At 50.9% G+C, this 16,250-nt stretch overlaps 1 protein-coding gene across 1 annotated transcript in view; it reads right to left on the bottom strand.

The window, feature by feature from the left end:
- The window catches only part of PCSK9 (proprotein convertase subtilisin/kexin type 9), a 27,010-nt gene extending 13,375 nt beyond the window's left edge, over positions 1-13,635 (bottom strand). The window contains exons 1-7 of the mRNA XM_032766951.2: positions 13,267-13,635; positions 10,630-10,821; positions 8,567-8,690; positions 7,613-7,746; positions 5,193-5,334; positions 4,225-4,421; positions 3,070-3,253 (exon numbers count right to left, since the gene is read on the bottom strand). Of these exons, the coding sequence (XP_032622842.1) occupies positions 3,070-3,253; positions 4,225-4,421; positions 5,193-5,334; positions 7,613-7,746; positions 8,567-8,690; positions 10,630-10,821; positions 13,267-13,449 (1,156 nt within the window). The 5' untranslated portion in view covers positions 13,450-13,635. The remainder of the gene's footprint in view (positions 1-3,069; positions 3,254-4,224; positions 4,422-5,192; positions 5,335-7,612; positions 7,747-8,566; positions 8,691-10,629; positions 10,822-13,266) is intronic.
- Between the last annotated feature and the right edge of the window lie 2,615 nt (positions 13,636-16,250).

Raw genomic sequence — 16,250 nt, 5'->3', positions numbered from 1 at the left:
AGTACAGAAACCAGTTTAAAGATCCCTTTATATCGATATAAAGGGCCTTGTTGTGTTGACGGGTACAGGGTTAAATCGGTTTAACGCTGCTAAATTCGGTTTAAACGCGTAGTATAGACCAGGCCTTCGTTACACTTGTATTTGCACTGCAGCTATGTCAATTCAGAACCAGGCACCTTTCCGGGGGGGCGGGAGGGGAGAGACATGACCGCCAACCATGGACCATCAGTGGGGTTTGAACCCAGTATCTCTCACACTGAAAGCATGAGCTTCTACTTCCCAACTTAGCCCCTAGCAGCACGATACTCAGCTCACAAGCCTCTTTTGCAGATCAGCCACTAGCAGGGGACAAAGACCCATACTGAGGTCACGTGAATGACATCTGCACTCTCCTTGGAGCAGACATACAGGAGTACCTGAGACTGATCCTCAGTGAAGAGGAAATGTTGGGAATACTTTCGGATGCCCATGCGTGCCTCAGTGCCCTCTGTGTTTTACATTGCTGTGCACGAACTGTGAAGGTTACACAGCTACTCTTGGGACAGAGTAGGGGACATGAGGTGTTGCATCACACAACTGCCTGGGATGGTATGAACGGGTCATCTAAGGACTGACTGAGACTGACTCATATCAATGGAGGATCCAGACAGAGAGTGGGAACCCCAAGGGCCAGAACATTCATAACTAGCAACCAAGAGGGAGGAGATTTTCCCCCGACCCCTCGTCAGGGAAGCAGAGCAAAGGCCACAGCTGGAGAACCAAGGAACAAGGCGTCAGGTGCCTGGGTTAACAGCTGGCCTTTGGAGAGAGACACACAGCCCTGGGGCCAAGGACAAAGGAACAGAGACTGGGAAAGCAAGACAAGATGGCTTCCACTGCAGCCAGGCCGGACTCTGTCTTCACCTTTTCCTCACTTTGCTACCCTAAGGAGTGTCCGATGCTGCAGGCCAGGTGCCTACTAAATTGTTAGCTCGTTTCGGAAAGGCGGCGGGGGTGGCTGCAAACACTCACTGAGAGCACGGTGCCCTGAAGGGGCATCATACAAGCCTCCCACAGGAGTCTGGCTTGGATGGATTCACTGCAGGGAGCCATGGATCACTGGCACCCACAAGCCCAGTTTCAGAGACTTGGAGGCCCCGGGCTTGTCCCTATGGACTTATCGGAGTCCTTGGGGCCCAGCCCATGAAAGGGGTCACTGCCAAAGGTCACAGGCTGGGGCATGCACCAGCCGCTGTGGATCTGTGACATTGACAGCACTGCACCAGATGAACTCTTCAGTAGGAACTGGACCTCATCGCACCCTGGATATCATACTGCCTCTTCACTCATACTCCAGTGCAGCACGGGCCTCCCATTTCACTCTGCGATGAATCGGGAACGAAAGGAAGTTCTGCTTTGCAAAACCAATATTCTCCTGACTACATCCCACGTTTGAGATCCTTAAACTTAACCTCCAGGCAGAAACATTTCCATGCACAAGCTCAGACTGTTTCTTCATTTAATTCTTCCCTGATACACATCAGCCTGGTGGAGGGAGATGCATGAGGCAAGAATCATCTAGGGAACCACAGGTCCCTGCAGCCTCCTCTCCACAGCGTGAGCTTCAAAAAGGATTCACTCACCTAAATGTTTCCATTAAAAATGTTAAATGACCTAGCATAAAAAAAAACCTGTTGCCATCTGGGACTATTTTCCCCTAACGGAATCTGTCGCCTAACTGAAATCATTTTCCTCATTGTAAATATTTTCTCTTCTTCCCCAGCCTGTTCATCCCGCAGGGAGTCATATTCTACAACCGCACTAGGACTGAGCGTGTGTATTTATGGTCTAAGACGGAAACATGTGGACAGTTAACAGCACACAGCCTTGGGCCCAGGAATCCACAAGGCATATCACTATTAAACAGTAACACACAGCCAGGCATTTCTCACTGCTTAATCAGGGCATAGGCATGGATTTCATGAAGCTGCTTTGGAAGGCTGGAAATGGGGAGGGGCGGGGAAATTGATTTACTGATGTAGATGGACAGCACAGGGAGGGCCTGACCTGATGTAACCAGATGCCACTGTATGTCTACACTGCAAAGAAAAACCCGCAGCAGGAGGCAACTGAGTCAGGCTTTCAGGGCTTAGGCTGTGGGACTAAAATTGCTGCGTAGATGTTCCCGTTTTGGGCTGGACCCTAGGCTCTGAAATGCGGCAAGGGGGGAAGGTTTCGGAGCTCGGGTTCCAACTCGAGCGGGAACATCTACACTTGTATTGTTAGCCTCCCAACCTGAGTCAACTGACCCAGGCTCTGAACCTTGGTGCCATGGGATTTTCTTTACAGTGTAGATGTAGTCACAGCCAGTACCAATGGTAGCTCTGGGTCACGGCTGTCCTGGGGCCACTGCCCTCCAACAGTGCAGCATCAGGCCTTGCACTGACTGCCTGCAGCCTAGTGCACTGTAGTTTTTATCTTACGCCTTCCCCCGGGGCAGCACGATGCCTGTTTGTCTGTAGGGCCCCACCTACACTGCATGACTCTGGTCACCTTCCAGCAGCCTCAGAAACGTTTCACCTCATCGCAGCCAGGTTCTGTCTTGTCTTTACTACGAGAGACACGGAAGTTGTTACCTGAGAGGGGTAAAACATGGCTCCTCTTTACAGCACCGATGCATTATATGGCAAGGCCTAGAAGCCCCAGTGGAGATCAGGCCGCTGTTGCGCCAGGTGCTGCACAAACACATAACAGGAGACAGTCCCTGCCCCACAGAGCTCACACACTCTGTGACAAAGGATTATTATCCTAGTGTCACAAATGAGGAACTGAGGCACAGAGAACTTAAATGACTTTCCCCAAGTAACACAGGAAGCCCAAGTTCAATGCCTCCCCACTCCCGTCAGAGGAGCTAGGACTCACGTTTTAACCACACCCCCGAACCCAGTTCTGCCCAGGTTGCACTTGTGCTAGTCAAAGTAACGTGCTTTGCTGGGGATGGTTCATTTTTACCCTACTGGGCACAAGGTCACACAGCCACTACTGCTTGCTTCCTACTGCTGCATTTAAAAAAAATAAAAATCGATTCACCTGCCACGTGTGCAGCGGCTTGGGACGTCCCACTCTGGGAAGTAAAGCAGGTGCTGCAGTCGCTGGAGGCCCCAATGATATCGTCACCCGGGGCAAAGACATCCACACACCGGCCAAAGTTTGTTCCTAAGGCTCCCATGGAGGCAGGCTGGTCCTGGAAGTCGGTTGCCCCAACAGTGATCACCTGAGGGTTACAGCGCAATGACACGAGTCAACTGGGACATCAGCAGCGAACAGATGGTCCATAATTGCATTAAAACTCACAAATAAATCCACCCTGGCCTGTACAATTCCTCCTGCCCACCAGGGTGAATGCTACTGAATAACATTTTGCCTTTACAGGAACACAAAGCCACACCCCTCCTTCAGGATTGGAGGAATTGTAAAGGACCAGGACTATATAATTCCACAGGGAGACTCTGAAAGTCCACTGCAAGGGTAAGTATAGCCAGGAGCCCAGAGCTCCTTCCAGCAGCAGTAATGTGCTTCAGAGACTACAGATACTGACACGATCAAGGACACTCAGGCCTAGTCATGCTGCCCCAGCCAGTAAATCTCTACCTCACACACAAGCTTCGTGCCAGCCACCAAGTGACACTCCATCTACAAGGTGCAGCATCCCAACCAGCAAGGAAGGGGCGGGACCTGGGAGTCGCAGGAGGCAAAACCACCCCACATCACTGCACTGTCTGCAATATCCCAGGTACTGCGAACAAGCCCGCTGCACTGCCCACCGCAGAGCGTTAACAGGTCCTGCACCATATGGTGCCTTTCGAGCACAACCCGCACAAAGTGCCTGGGGGAGGGGGATTCTGCCGTCCCATTTAGGGAGCCATAGAGAAGGAGCAGAATGGTCTGTGTGTTCCCCCAAGAGCAGGGATCGTGATTGTGCAAAGCCTTACGTGGCCTGAGCAAGGAGGAGGCAAAGCTCCTTATTTCCTCGCCAGCAAACAAACTGCGGTGGGGACTCTGAGCCATAGTACGCTTTGTCCAAAGGGGAGGAAGCTATTGTTATCCCCATTCTACACCCAAAGAAACTGAGGCACAGATAGGGTGACATGCCTTGGTCAAGGCCAGATGACAGCTAAACAGTGGCAGAGTCAAGAATAGAAGCCAAGTGTCTCAGTCCATGAAAGCAGTGTCCCAGCCCCATACCTCTGGTTCAGACGCAGGTGAGTACAGGCAGGCATCCTCCTTGTAGTTGCCAGCTGCAGCAATCATGACCACCCCTGTCTGCACCATCAGCCGACAAGCTGCATTCAAAACAAGGCTGTAGCCTCCAGCAAAAGGGAGCAACACCACCAAGGGGGTGTAGGGCTGGACAGTCAGGGTCTTCTTGATAAACTCCAGGCCTGTTGATCACGCACAAATTGAACAGACAGAGAATGATCACAGAAAAGGGCAGCGCTAATGACTCACTCGCATCCTGCTAGTTGGGAAGTGGGGGGCAAGATTCAGCTCTCCCCTCCAGCTGGAACGAAGCAAGATCCTTTCCATGTAAATATCCTTTCACGGACTGAGACAGGGAAAGAAACCTGGTGAATCAGCAAGGGTTGCTCAGTACAGGCAAGCACGCTGATGGGATGAGTCAACAGAACCCCAGCAGAGGTGCCCTCTGGGAGGGTCTCTCCTTCCAGGGACCAGGTTAACAGTAACCAGAAATCTAAACACAATCTGAAGAGAAAGAGAGAAAAAACTCTTCCAGGCCAGGCTCCAGCCTAGCCCTAGGATGTTGGGTGTGTAGCCCTGTATTCCTGCAGCAACTCGTGTATGGTCCTTCACTTGTGCACTGGCAGGGAGGTTGGGGAAAGTGGTTAACCTCTTGTTCACTCGGGCCAAGTGCACCCTGCCACAGGGTGTTCAGAAGCATATCGCAGTGACGTGCTAAAGGTCAGTTTCAGAAAAGCTCAGCAGATTGGGTGCAGGGCACTTCTGAAAATCCACCTAGGTGCCTAAATGGGAGTTGAGCACTTCTGACAATCTGGCCCCAGAGGCCTGAGCCAAGTGCCACTGACGCCAATGGGCACTGGCTTTCAGTGGGCACTGAATTGACCCCAAAATCCCAACTGTCCCATCAGGCTCTCGAGGATTAGACATTACACACCTCGATGGTTCTTACTCACCAATCAGCGTCCCACTGACCGTGCCTTTGCCTTGGCAATTCAGCACCCGAAGGCTGCGAATGCTGGCTCCCTTAGCCACGCCAGCGTCCCTCCCGCTCACCACCCCGGCCATGTGGGTTCCGTGGCTGTCGCACTTGCTGGCCTGCCAGAGAGGGGAAGTTAAGCAAAGCAGCAAACGTTTCCAGAATCATCCCATTCATTGGCCCCCATACGCACGCTTGAGGCCCAATCCCGCAAACACTCTCACACGCATGATAGTGGTTCCACTGATGTCAATATAGAGGGACTCATGCATGTCGGTGCATGCAGGATCAGGCCCATTATTTGGTACCACCAGTTCTATCATTACATTTTTACGCCTTTCTCTAGTGCAGTGGTCCCCAACACGGTGCCCGTGGGTGCCATGGCGCCCGCAGGGGCATCTTAATGCACCCGCGTCCTGGCCCCCAGGAGAGCACCTGCCAAAATGCCACCAAATTTCAGCAGCATTTCGGCAGGGACGCCTCTCGATGACGCCGCTTGTCGTCAACAAGTGACGTCATCGAGAGGCGTCGCCACTGAATTTCGGGAGTGACGCCTCTAGCTGACGCCGCTTTGTCGCCGACAAGTGACGTCATCAAGAGGCGTTGCTCCTGAATTTCGGCAGCGACGCCTCTCGATGACATCGCTTGTCGTCGACAGTGATGTCATCGAGAGGCGTCGCCACCGAATTTCAGGAGCGATGCCTCTAGCTGATGCCGCTTTGTCACCGACAAGTGACGTCATCAAGAGGCGTTGCTTCTGAATTTCGGCGGCGACGCCTCTCGATGACGTCGCTTGTCGGCGACAAGTGATGTCATCGAGAGGCATCGCCACCAAATTTCGGGAGCGACGGCTCTCGCTGACGCCATTTTGTTGCTGACAAGCGACGTCATCGAGAGGCGTCACCACCAAAATGCCGCCGAAATTCGGCGGCATTTCGGTGGGTGCTCCACCGCGGCAGTGGTGCTTCAGCTGGCACCCACCAGCCGAAAAGGTTGGGGACCACTGCTCTAGTGTATTAGCCATTTTCAGTGACACAGCTGCTAAATAATACAGGAATTGCTGGCTGGGTCAGACCCATAGTTCATCTAGCCCAGTATCTTGTCCGACAGTGGCTAGCACCAGATGCTTCACAGACAGGTGCAAGATGTGGGACAATCTGCCCCCCATGAAGGTTTGATCCTGATACCTAGTAGTTAGAGACTGGCCTAAGCCCTGAAGCATGAGGTTTTATCCCTTCCAAAATTCTTTGTTTGCATTAACTCTGGATAGTCTTGTTATCCATATAACCATCCTTGCTGGGCACCCTCCAATCCCACTGAAGGCCCTGGGCTGTGAACCTGAGATGCAGATGTTCTTAGCCTTTGAGCCCATCTGCAAATACTAGCTAATCAATCCTAACAATACCCTTATGAGGCAGGTATTATTAGTCCCATTTTACAGATGTGCAAACCGAGTCTCAGAGAGGTTGCCCAGGTCATCCAGCAAGTCAATAGCCGAGCCTGGTAGTAAGAATTCAGGGGTTTCTGGAGCCAAGACCCTTCAACTAATAATTCCAATTCAGAATACTGGCTCGAGGAACTCTACCAAGGCCAAGAACCTATGAATACAACTGTGCAGGTGGCCTGGGCACAAATGAAACACCCACTGCGTGACAGGAATTCAAAACGTGTGGGACTCCACATCAGCAGGACAACAGAGGACAGCCGCTTGTGGAGGTGAGGCTTGGAAAGCTGAGATGTGTTTGGCATCCTCCTTCGAGCAGAGCAGAAAACCCTCGTGCAGACAGTGCTCACCCTGGCATCAGTCACTGTGCTATCTTCCCTGAAGCTGTTGCTAGAGTTGATTTGAAGATGGGGGTTCCCCCCTCCACACACACACAGAAAACTTTGATTTTTCAGTTCAAATTAGAAAATCAGAAAACGTTCAAAACCCAGGAAGTTCTGATTGAGAAAGGCTGCTGCAGCACGTCATGGGAGTTGGAATCTGGTTGCATCGTCCCCCATTCTCCTCTGCATCCTGGCTCCCTGGTTGGACTGCATCTCCCAGGAGGGGCTCCAGTCTCCCCTCTTGGAGAGATGGTGCATCATGGGAGCCCCTGGCCAGGGTGCTTCATGGGAGATAGAGTCCAACTAGCAAGCCCAGCCCACAGAGCAGAGGAATAGGCGACACCATGGCAGCATATCCCAATAGAAATGTTTGGCTGAATTTTGGGGGCGTCTCAATGACAGAGTGAAATCGTCCATGGAAATCCAACACTTTTTCATGAAAAACTGTAATCAAAAACTCCATTTTCCACTGAAGAACAGTTTTGACACAAAACTTTCCACCAGCCCAAGCTACTCCTCTCACAGGCAGTGAGAGCTCAGGACCCTGACAGAGCCCACAGGCTCGCTCACCTGTCTGTGAAAGCGTGTGCCATCCTCCTCTGGCACATTCTCGAAGTCCGTCACAAACACTCTGCCCTCTATCTCCCGATGGTTGCTCTGGATGCTGGTGTCTAGCAGGTAAACCTCAACCAGATCTCCTTTATCTACCAAACACAGGCCACGGAGCAATCAGTGCAAAAGGCAGCAATGCTCTCCGAAAGCGCACACACCATTACGACCAGAGCAGTCGTAGCTCTCATCAGTCCAGCACTCTAGCCAATGAGACACGGATGTTTTCTGGGCACTGCCATCTTACAAACGACATGGCTACATTTTTACAGCCAAGTTATCAATTCCCACAAACAGTGGCTTGAAAGGGAAATAACAACAAATAATGCATCCATCCGGTGCCTAGATAGGGCCCAATCCTGCAAACTCTGCATGCACACAGCTCCCACTGACTTCCAGGGTAGTTATGCAAGCTCCCTGGCCCCCCAGAACCATAGTTATAGTGGTTTCTTCCGTTCTGGGCTCCATCCTCCCAAGGAAGCGCAGAAGGTGCTAACAAGTCGTAGGGAGAGCAGGAGAAAACAATGCAGATCAAGGGCTCTGCTCCAGATGAGGCCAACCTGCCCTGTCCTCACAAGCTAAATGTATCCCAAATTTGGAGGGGAAGGTTACCATGGAGAGTTGATTGGCTCAGCCCCCTCCCTAGCAAGCCACACCCCCTCAAAAACTCAGAATGCCAAAGATCCCAACAATCTCCCTGGAGAAGAGGACATCCGTCCCACTGGGGTAGGGAGAAAGGTGCTCTCTGAGATTCATGTTCTCCCATTTTTCTGCACACACTTGGAACTACATTTGCGCATGTTTCCTACTTCTCTGCATGTATTTGGAGGGTGCAATTTTGTCCCTAGAAATCATCTGCTGCCCCATGAATTCCCCTTTAAAATAAATTCAAACAGGGGTAGATGGAGCCCTTACTGGGAGGGTTATATTCGCCAGACTTGTACTGTACTGGGACGATCCTGCCGAGGTTCCAGGGGATGCTCTGAGCAAACACGTAGGAGTCCTCTTCAATGTAATCAACGTGCGGCAGCCGCAAAGCCTGTGAAAAAGAAACATCACAGAGAGATGGCATGGACACAGTACTTGGTGCACACCACGCAGAACAGACACAACGTGCGATGCTCTCAGATGTTCTATCTACCAGCTTCCTCATGCCACATGACCAGTATCTTCCACCAGGGTGGGAGAGCTCCAAGCATTGGTGCAACCACAGACAAAATACCGGTAGGGAGCAGGAGCCTCCCAATGCATTGAGGTGGCCACTTACAGGATACTACAGCTCCAGTGGTTGCCCCTGTAGCTCCAAGGTTGTGCCCCTTTGTAGCCCTCCTTGCTAGAATACGCATGTACCACAGTGACCTGTCTTTCCTGTGAGCAGTGTTGGATGCAGCTCCCTGCAGAGCTCATCAGTGCCACTTGCTCTGGAAGGCCAGGGGGTTCCTAGTGACATAGGAAGGATGGTCTAATGGCTAAGGCACAGATCTGGCTGTCAGGGAATTCGGGTTCTAGGCCTCGCTCTACCACATTCATTTACTGATTTCTGTGCCTCAGTTCTGTGAGGTTAAATTCAGCAAAGTGCTCTGAGATCCTCAAGTGGAAGGTGCAAAGCATAATTACAGAGATCAGTGCCAGGCACTCCCCATTGCCCTGGGAGCAAAGGGCAGACCTCAAACTCAAGTCACTATGTGGCAACACGCTCACACGACCCCAGACAGCATGACAGAGTAGGGCTGTGGGGAGATGGAGAGTTGCTGACATCCATGTCTGCAACTGCAAAATGATTGTCCTAATGCAGCAAAAACAAAGAACCTGTGAATGGCCCAGGCTCCTAAATCTGTAGCAGCCCTGTCAAAAGAGAACACAAAGTAAATTCCATGTTCTTCTCACAGTCACCTCCTCAAAAGAGGAGCGCTGTATTGCCTCATCTTAAGTGCAAATTACTCCCACATGCTCTTTGATCAGTGAAGACATATGACTAGCAGCCACAAGTCTGTATCCAGCCATGTGGGTAGAGTATCTGGGACTTGCATCACCTTGGATTCCTGATTGGATCTGCCTTACTTTGAATTCTTTCTGAGTTTTACAGACCCACCATTCACAATGTGTTTAAAATATCAGTGCGATCCCACGCAAAGCAGTGGGCAACGGAAAGCAGGTATGCAAAATCAGTGCAATGACTTTTGTCAGACTGGAGAGGGACAGTGGAATTGCCGGACGGGTCAGACCCAAGGTCCACCTAATCCAGATTCTGTCCTGGACAGTGGCCAGCACCAGATGCTTCAGAGGAAGTTACAAAACGCCTCAGGCAGTTATGGAATAATCCACCCACAGGAAAGTTTCTTCCTTAAACCCATAAATTAGAGATTAGTTTATGCCCTGAAGCAGGACTGGCTCCAGACACCAGCGAAGGAAGCAGGTACTTGAGGCAGCCAATGGAAAGGGGCAGCACATCTGGGTCTTCAGTGGTGGGTCCCTCAGTTCCTCTCTTCCTCTTTGAGCTGCTGCCGAAGTGGAAGAGAGAGAGCGAAGGACTCGCCGCCAAATTGCCACCGAAGAATGAAGCGGCGCAAATGAGCTGCCCCTTAAGTGCCGCCGACTGGCTTGATTTTTTTTTTTCCCCGCTTCGCCGCTTGGGGCAGCAAAAATGCTGGAGCTGGCCCTGCCCTGAAGCATGAGGATTTACAACCCTTGCAAACATGTGGATGGAGAGGTGGGTATTTTAATCCTTAGTTTTGCGACTCTAGATGTTCTCACTATCTAGGCACACAAACATTCTCTAGGTTGGATCCTTTTACTTCCAGCCTGTGTTGCTTTCCTGCCTGCCTGCCTTTCAATCCACACGTTTCTTGCCTCAAACAGAACTGTTACCACTGGGGGGAAAAACCTACTCTCCACACTGCCTGCCCTACCCCAGGTGCCTCTGAACAGAAAACAAAACCAGTGCAGGCTGAAAAGACAGATGGGTAACATCCTCTTACCATATCCAGCACATCACTGCTCATCTTAACAAGAAATCCCTGGAACAGATCCTGGAAGATGTGAAGGATTTTGGTTAGGTAGCCGTGCTTCACTGCTCGAGCTTGCAGCCTGTGGATGGTTCTCTCTGTCTGGGATTTATGAGTTTCCTCCTTCAGCACCACTATGTACTGCCCGGGTAATCTCCACATGTCCTGAATTTAAACAAGCAGAAGCAGATTTTTCAATGCCATGCACCTTCACAGAGCAAACACTGCTGTTCAAATTCTCACTGCAAGCTCAGTCACTTCAGCTGTTACTTTAATCAGCACAGCAGAGTTCATTTTGTAATGTAATCTACACATGATCAGAAAGAAAGAACTGTGTGAGCCCTAACCATTCAAAAATCATAGATTGGCTTCATGAGATCTTTTAAAAAATAATTTAGGTTTTCTTTGGCTTCTGGTTTTTGAGTCTGCAGAGCCCATGTGGATCACATTTACAAACTGTCCTCTGCAACCGTAAGGGCTAGAAACTTACAAAACAAAAGGGAAATTTTTACATCATCACTTGACTCCAGGAGCTGGGACTTGAAGAAAAACTTACGAGAGCTGGCAACACTGTGAATGCACTGAGCCTGCATTATACTCATGGAAAGGCACTGAGCTCTCGAAGCTGCAGATGAAGTAGTCATGGGGAGATGCAGGTGCCAGGCCTATTCAGAGCTTAGCATGAGAATGAAAAACCCTACACTTCTCATTAAACTGCATGGACACAGATGTTCTCTGTGCCATGGCTGTGGCAGCTGCATTATACTTGGAAAACATCTTACCAAGGCCCCAAACAGTGTGAAATCACCAATTCATCATGGGGAGGTAGAAGGCAAGAATGAGGGTTAAGTGCACAGTCTAGCAGGTCAGTGGGTGGGACACCAACCCAGCCTCGCCCTCAGTGACCAGAACCCTCCCTCGCTCTCAGCACAAGCCAACTGCTCTCCTCCCCAAATCCCTCTGCACCTGCAGCTCCCTGCATCACTAGCCAAATCCTCCCCTCCACCAGGGTAAGAAAAGGGTCCCACCAGAGCTCTGTTTTCAAAGTCACACAGTTGGGTCTACAAGGGCTTAAGAGCCTGCTCCCAAAAGAGGTAGGAAACAAACTACTGCGGCCAGGTCCACAGTCTAAGGCACCAGCCCATGGTATCTGCAACAAGTTAGTGCCACAACTCACTGCATGCCCCCGCACCCTAATGTGAACTTCCCTAAGCCTCCTTCCCAAGCATGGTTGCCTTGCATCCTCCAGTCCTGCATGCTCCACAGTGCAAAGTTTTATTTATTTGATTTGTCTGGCTGTCACAGGGCACAAGAGACACTCAACAGCCACCCAAGGAGCTCACACCGACAAGGTGGAATGCACCCATCCCTCTTGCCATGCCATGGCAGTCACCTCTCGCCTGGTGCACAAGAGGGTCTAGGGATGTCAGCTCTGTCTCAGCAAGCTCTTTTATGCCGAGATCCACCTGGGCATCATCATAACCCGCAGCCCTAATCCAGAGACCTTTTATCAGGAGGTCCCACAGGTGGGCAAGAAGCAGCAACGCACCCAGAGCCTGCAAAAATCTCTTTACTCTTTGTAACAGTTTGGTTCATTTTATCCCTGAGGGAAGGTCCTGCCCCCCTGGAAAGGGAGTCCTGGGAGTAGGGGAGAATCAGGTCCTGCCCTTGGGGTGGGGGAAGAGGAGGTTCTTGCCCCTGAGGGGTTGGGGGTGGGAAGAGAGTTGGGTCCTGCCCAGAGGTGCTGGAACCATTTTTATAGTCGGGGGGAGGGTGCTGAACCAAACTCGTTTATGATGGAAACCATTTCAAGCCGGGGGTGCTGCTGCCCCCTAGTACCCCTAGTTCCAAAACTTATGGTCCTACCCCCTCCCCAGGGGAAAGGACTTGGGGAGGTGGGTGGCCCAGAGTGGGGAGCAGGGCCGGCTCCAGGCACCAGTTTACCAAGCAGGTGCTTGGGGCGGAAACTCTGGAGCGGGGCAGCACTTTAAGGTATTTGGCGGCAATTCCGCGGAGGGTCCCTCACTCCAGCTCGGAGCGAAGGGCCTCCCGCTGAATTGCCGCAGATTGCGATCGCGGGTTTTTTTGTTTTGTTTTGTTTTTGGCTGCTTGGGGAGGCAAAACCCCTGGAGCCGGCCCTGGTGGGGAGCTCGTGCACCAGGTGGCCACGGCCGGAGCTGGGCAGCCCCAAGGGGCAGAGACCGGAGCTGTGCGGCCAGTTCTTCGTTTTATTTTGCATGTGCGTGGCACGCAAAGCTGCAGTGAAGCCACGTGCAGGAACCAGGGAAACTGAGGCACCACGCGGCTAAGGGACCTGCCCAAGATCAGCCGAGGAAGCCAGAGGCAGAACCAGAAAGCAACTCCCCCGGCCTCGTGTCTGACCCCCGGGGCTCCCTTGTCTCGCCCTGGGCTGAGCAGCTCAAGCGCCTCTTCTGCTCCAGGCGGCTCCCCGGCCGCGTGCTCTGGTGCTCGGCGGCCCCCGGGGCGCGGAGCCCCAGGCTCCAGCTCCCTTCCCAAGAGCGCCGCGGGCTACTTGCCCCTCGCCAAGGGGCAGCCGGGCCGGGCCGCCCGCGCCCCAGCCCCCTCTGCGCCGGCCCCGACGCCGCTCACCTTGTTCGTCCTGTAGAAAGCGGCCGAGCCCAGGTGCTTCGCGACCTCTGTCTGGTTTTCCTCCTCGGAGGGGAAGGACAGCACCAGCTCGTCGTACTCGTCACGGTCATCCTCAGCAGCGGGGCCCGGGGCCAGCAGGGCCAGCGTGCCCAGCAGCAGCAGAGCGCGGGGGCAGCCGCCCATGCTACCGGGAGCCTTAGAACCCAGGGATCGGGGGCCGCAGAGCCTAGAACCCGGCTAGGAGGCGCAGAGCCTAGAACCCGGCTAGCGCAGAGCCTTTGGGGGCGTGCGAGCTGAGCTCTGTGGGGAGCGCAAGCTGCTCCGCCAGCCGCTCCTGCTGCGGCTGAGTCGGATTAGCGAATGGCAAGTGCTCCCCTCACACATACGCTCAGTGTTGCCACTTCCCCCCCTCCCCTCGGATTTCCACGTGCTTCCCGAAATCTTTGGGGCGTGGATGTGCCGGATCACGCCACTATTGTCCCATCGGACCATTCTAGCTTGTTAAACATTAATTGGAGTTTTACTTATCCATTGAGATCAGGTTTCTGCCCCTTTTTTCTTTCCTGGCATCATATTACAAGATTATTAAAACAAAAAAAAAATACCATTCACAGCTTGAGGAAGAAAAATGCAGATTTTTCTGTGCATGATCCACTCCAAATACACAAAGAAGAACAGTCTAATTAAATGCACCTCAGCAGTGATTGCATGTAATAGACATTGCTATATTTTATACTTGTAATGTGTCAGTTTTATGTACACAAATTACAAACTAGCAAACACCCCTACTGGGGGTTATTCCATTGCTACCACATACAAGAAATAGTTGATTCCATTTCTCCAGGGTATAATAAATTAACATTTTCCCAGTACTTTGATCCCAGGAAAGTATATTTTCCAAGGGCAACGCAGGCGTATCACACAATCCTACTGAGCCTAGCCACAAGCAAAGGCTAACATTAAAACAGCAACATACACAGAGTACCAAATTAGCCCAGCTAGGGACAAGCCTCCTGACTGCAAGTCCTATAAATAAGACAGCATGGGAAAATGAATTTGGTGGTTTTTTTAATTAGCTAGCAAAAATAAAGAGTTAAAGTCCCTTACTAGAACACACAGTTCACCAGATAAACAGTCCAGAGGAGGGGCAGCAGTTATGTTGACACTCTGATGTCCCAGAAAAGACACAAATAGTAGTAGAAGCTTTGGAAAAGAATCAACCTTAAAACCAGCTAGTGCAGTTCTGCATGATCCTCAGGGCAGGGATTCAGTGCTTTGCTTGTCACACCTCACCTACTGTAAAACCCTAGGATTAAGGCAGACAAAATAAAAGGGCTGCTCCACAAAATCCAGAGTGACCTGAAAACTAATCCCTGCAAAGATCTAGCTACATTTGGAGTGAGGTGAAAGACATCCCCAGGAAATATTAATAACGTCATGATAAGAGAACCCAGTCAACCCACCAGAACATGCTCTATGTATCTATCTTAGCACTTCACTGCACCTGCTCCTTTGAACAAGTGAACAGCAAACCCAGACCCATCACTGGCAACCTGCAGGATAACCCATATAAGACAACAGAAAAGCCATCACCAGGAGGTGACATTGGCACACTGTCCGTAGCAATGAACCACAGTAGGGCAGCAGGATCTGTTTATGTTTACAAGCAACATGATTACAGCTGCAGGTTTGTCATGGCAGGAAAAAAAATTCATGGATAGTGTGATTTTCCTATTTGACCGTGATCTTCTCGTGTGTTCGTGACTTACCCTGCAGCTGCAGCTCCTGTCCCGTGGGGCTGGGCCTAACTCCCCACTCTGGACATTGCAACCCAGTTGTGGGATCACAGATTTGGCCCAGCCACCACTGCATCATGATGGCGAAGAGCAAGGCAGCAGCAGACCAAACCTAAGTGGTGCTGTAATCCAGCATACCAGGTTGCTGCTCCTGGAGCAGAGAGCCAGGTTGAGCTCTACGGGGCACAGGATGAGTGTGAGTGGGTTCATTCTCCAGCCCTGCCTCCCTTCCCTTTTAGGCCAGGATTAGGGTTGGGGTGCTGGGGCAGAGGATGCTGCTGGGGGTAGTCAGTACCCCTTCATTTGTCAGGGCATTTTTTTTAATCAAAAATCTTGGTGCCGACACGACTTTTACTAAATTTACCATGACTGAGATTTTTTAATAAAAAATTCCATGACAAATCTGGAACCCTCAACATGATAATTCAGTGCTTTGCACCAAGGAAAGAAACGAAAAGAAAGAAACTTTGGTCCGTCATATACCTTTAAACAGAACCTCTCTTGATACAAAACAAACCAGACTCCAGGGAATACTGCGCATTACTATTTTTAGGCAAATCTTTATAATATGACAGCCAATTGCAACTCAGCACTATTAAATCTTTGCTGAGAAATGGGCCACCCCCCCAACATTTATTAGGGGTCGTCTGAGGGAATTTCATTTGGGAATTCTCCTTAAAAACTGATAACATTGTGGCTCCTATGTTTGCAGGGGCGCAAAGAATTAGCAAGGTTCAAGTGCAATAACATTACCGAAAGACAGAGGAAGAGATCCTCCCTAACCCTAATATATTGTGCTCAGGATATTTTATTTTTGCTGTTGATAACAAAAATCTAACTCAGACTTTCCATGCATTAGTGAGAGAGCTGGCAAATCAAAGGCAGAAGCTAAACACCAGTTTTCAGAGGAAGGGGTTTGTAAGTCGCTTATGGGCTTACTCTGGAGATGAATTTTCATGAAGGACTCTAATCCTATTTAGGAATTTGTACACACGCGTCACACACTGCAATGATTTTTTTCTTCCAGTGTTCTGGTCTATATTTCTGGGCAGCTGTCAGAATTTCTTTGCAAGTCTTTGCTACCAAACCACTAGGAAATATTTTACATATCTGCATGAAGACAATGTATTTATACAGAGCATCTTTGAGGCAGGAAGCCTTCAAAAATTTACCGTAGTTTAGTCCAAA

The sequence above is a fragment of the Chelonoidis abingdonii genome, chromosome 7, assembly GCF_003597395.2.
Source record: "Chelonoidis abingdonii isolate Lonesome George chromosome 7, CheloAbing_2.0, whole genome shotgun sequence".
In the NCBI taxonomy this organism is placed as follows: domain Eukaryota; kingdom Metazoa; phylum Chordata; order Testudines; family Testudinidae; genus Chelonoidis; species Chelonoidis abingdonii.
This window is presented reverse-complemented; position numbering and strand designations above follow the sequence as displayed.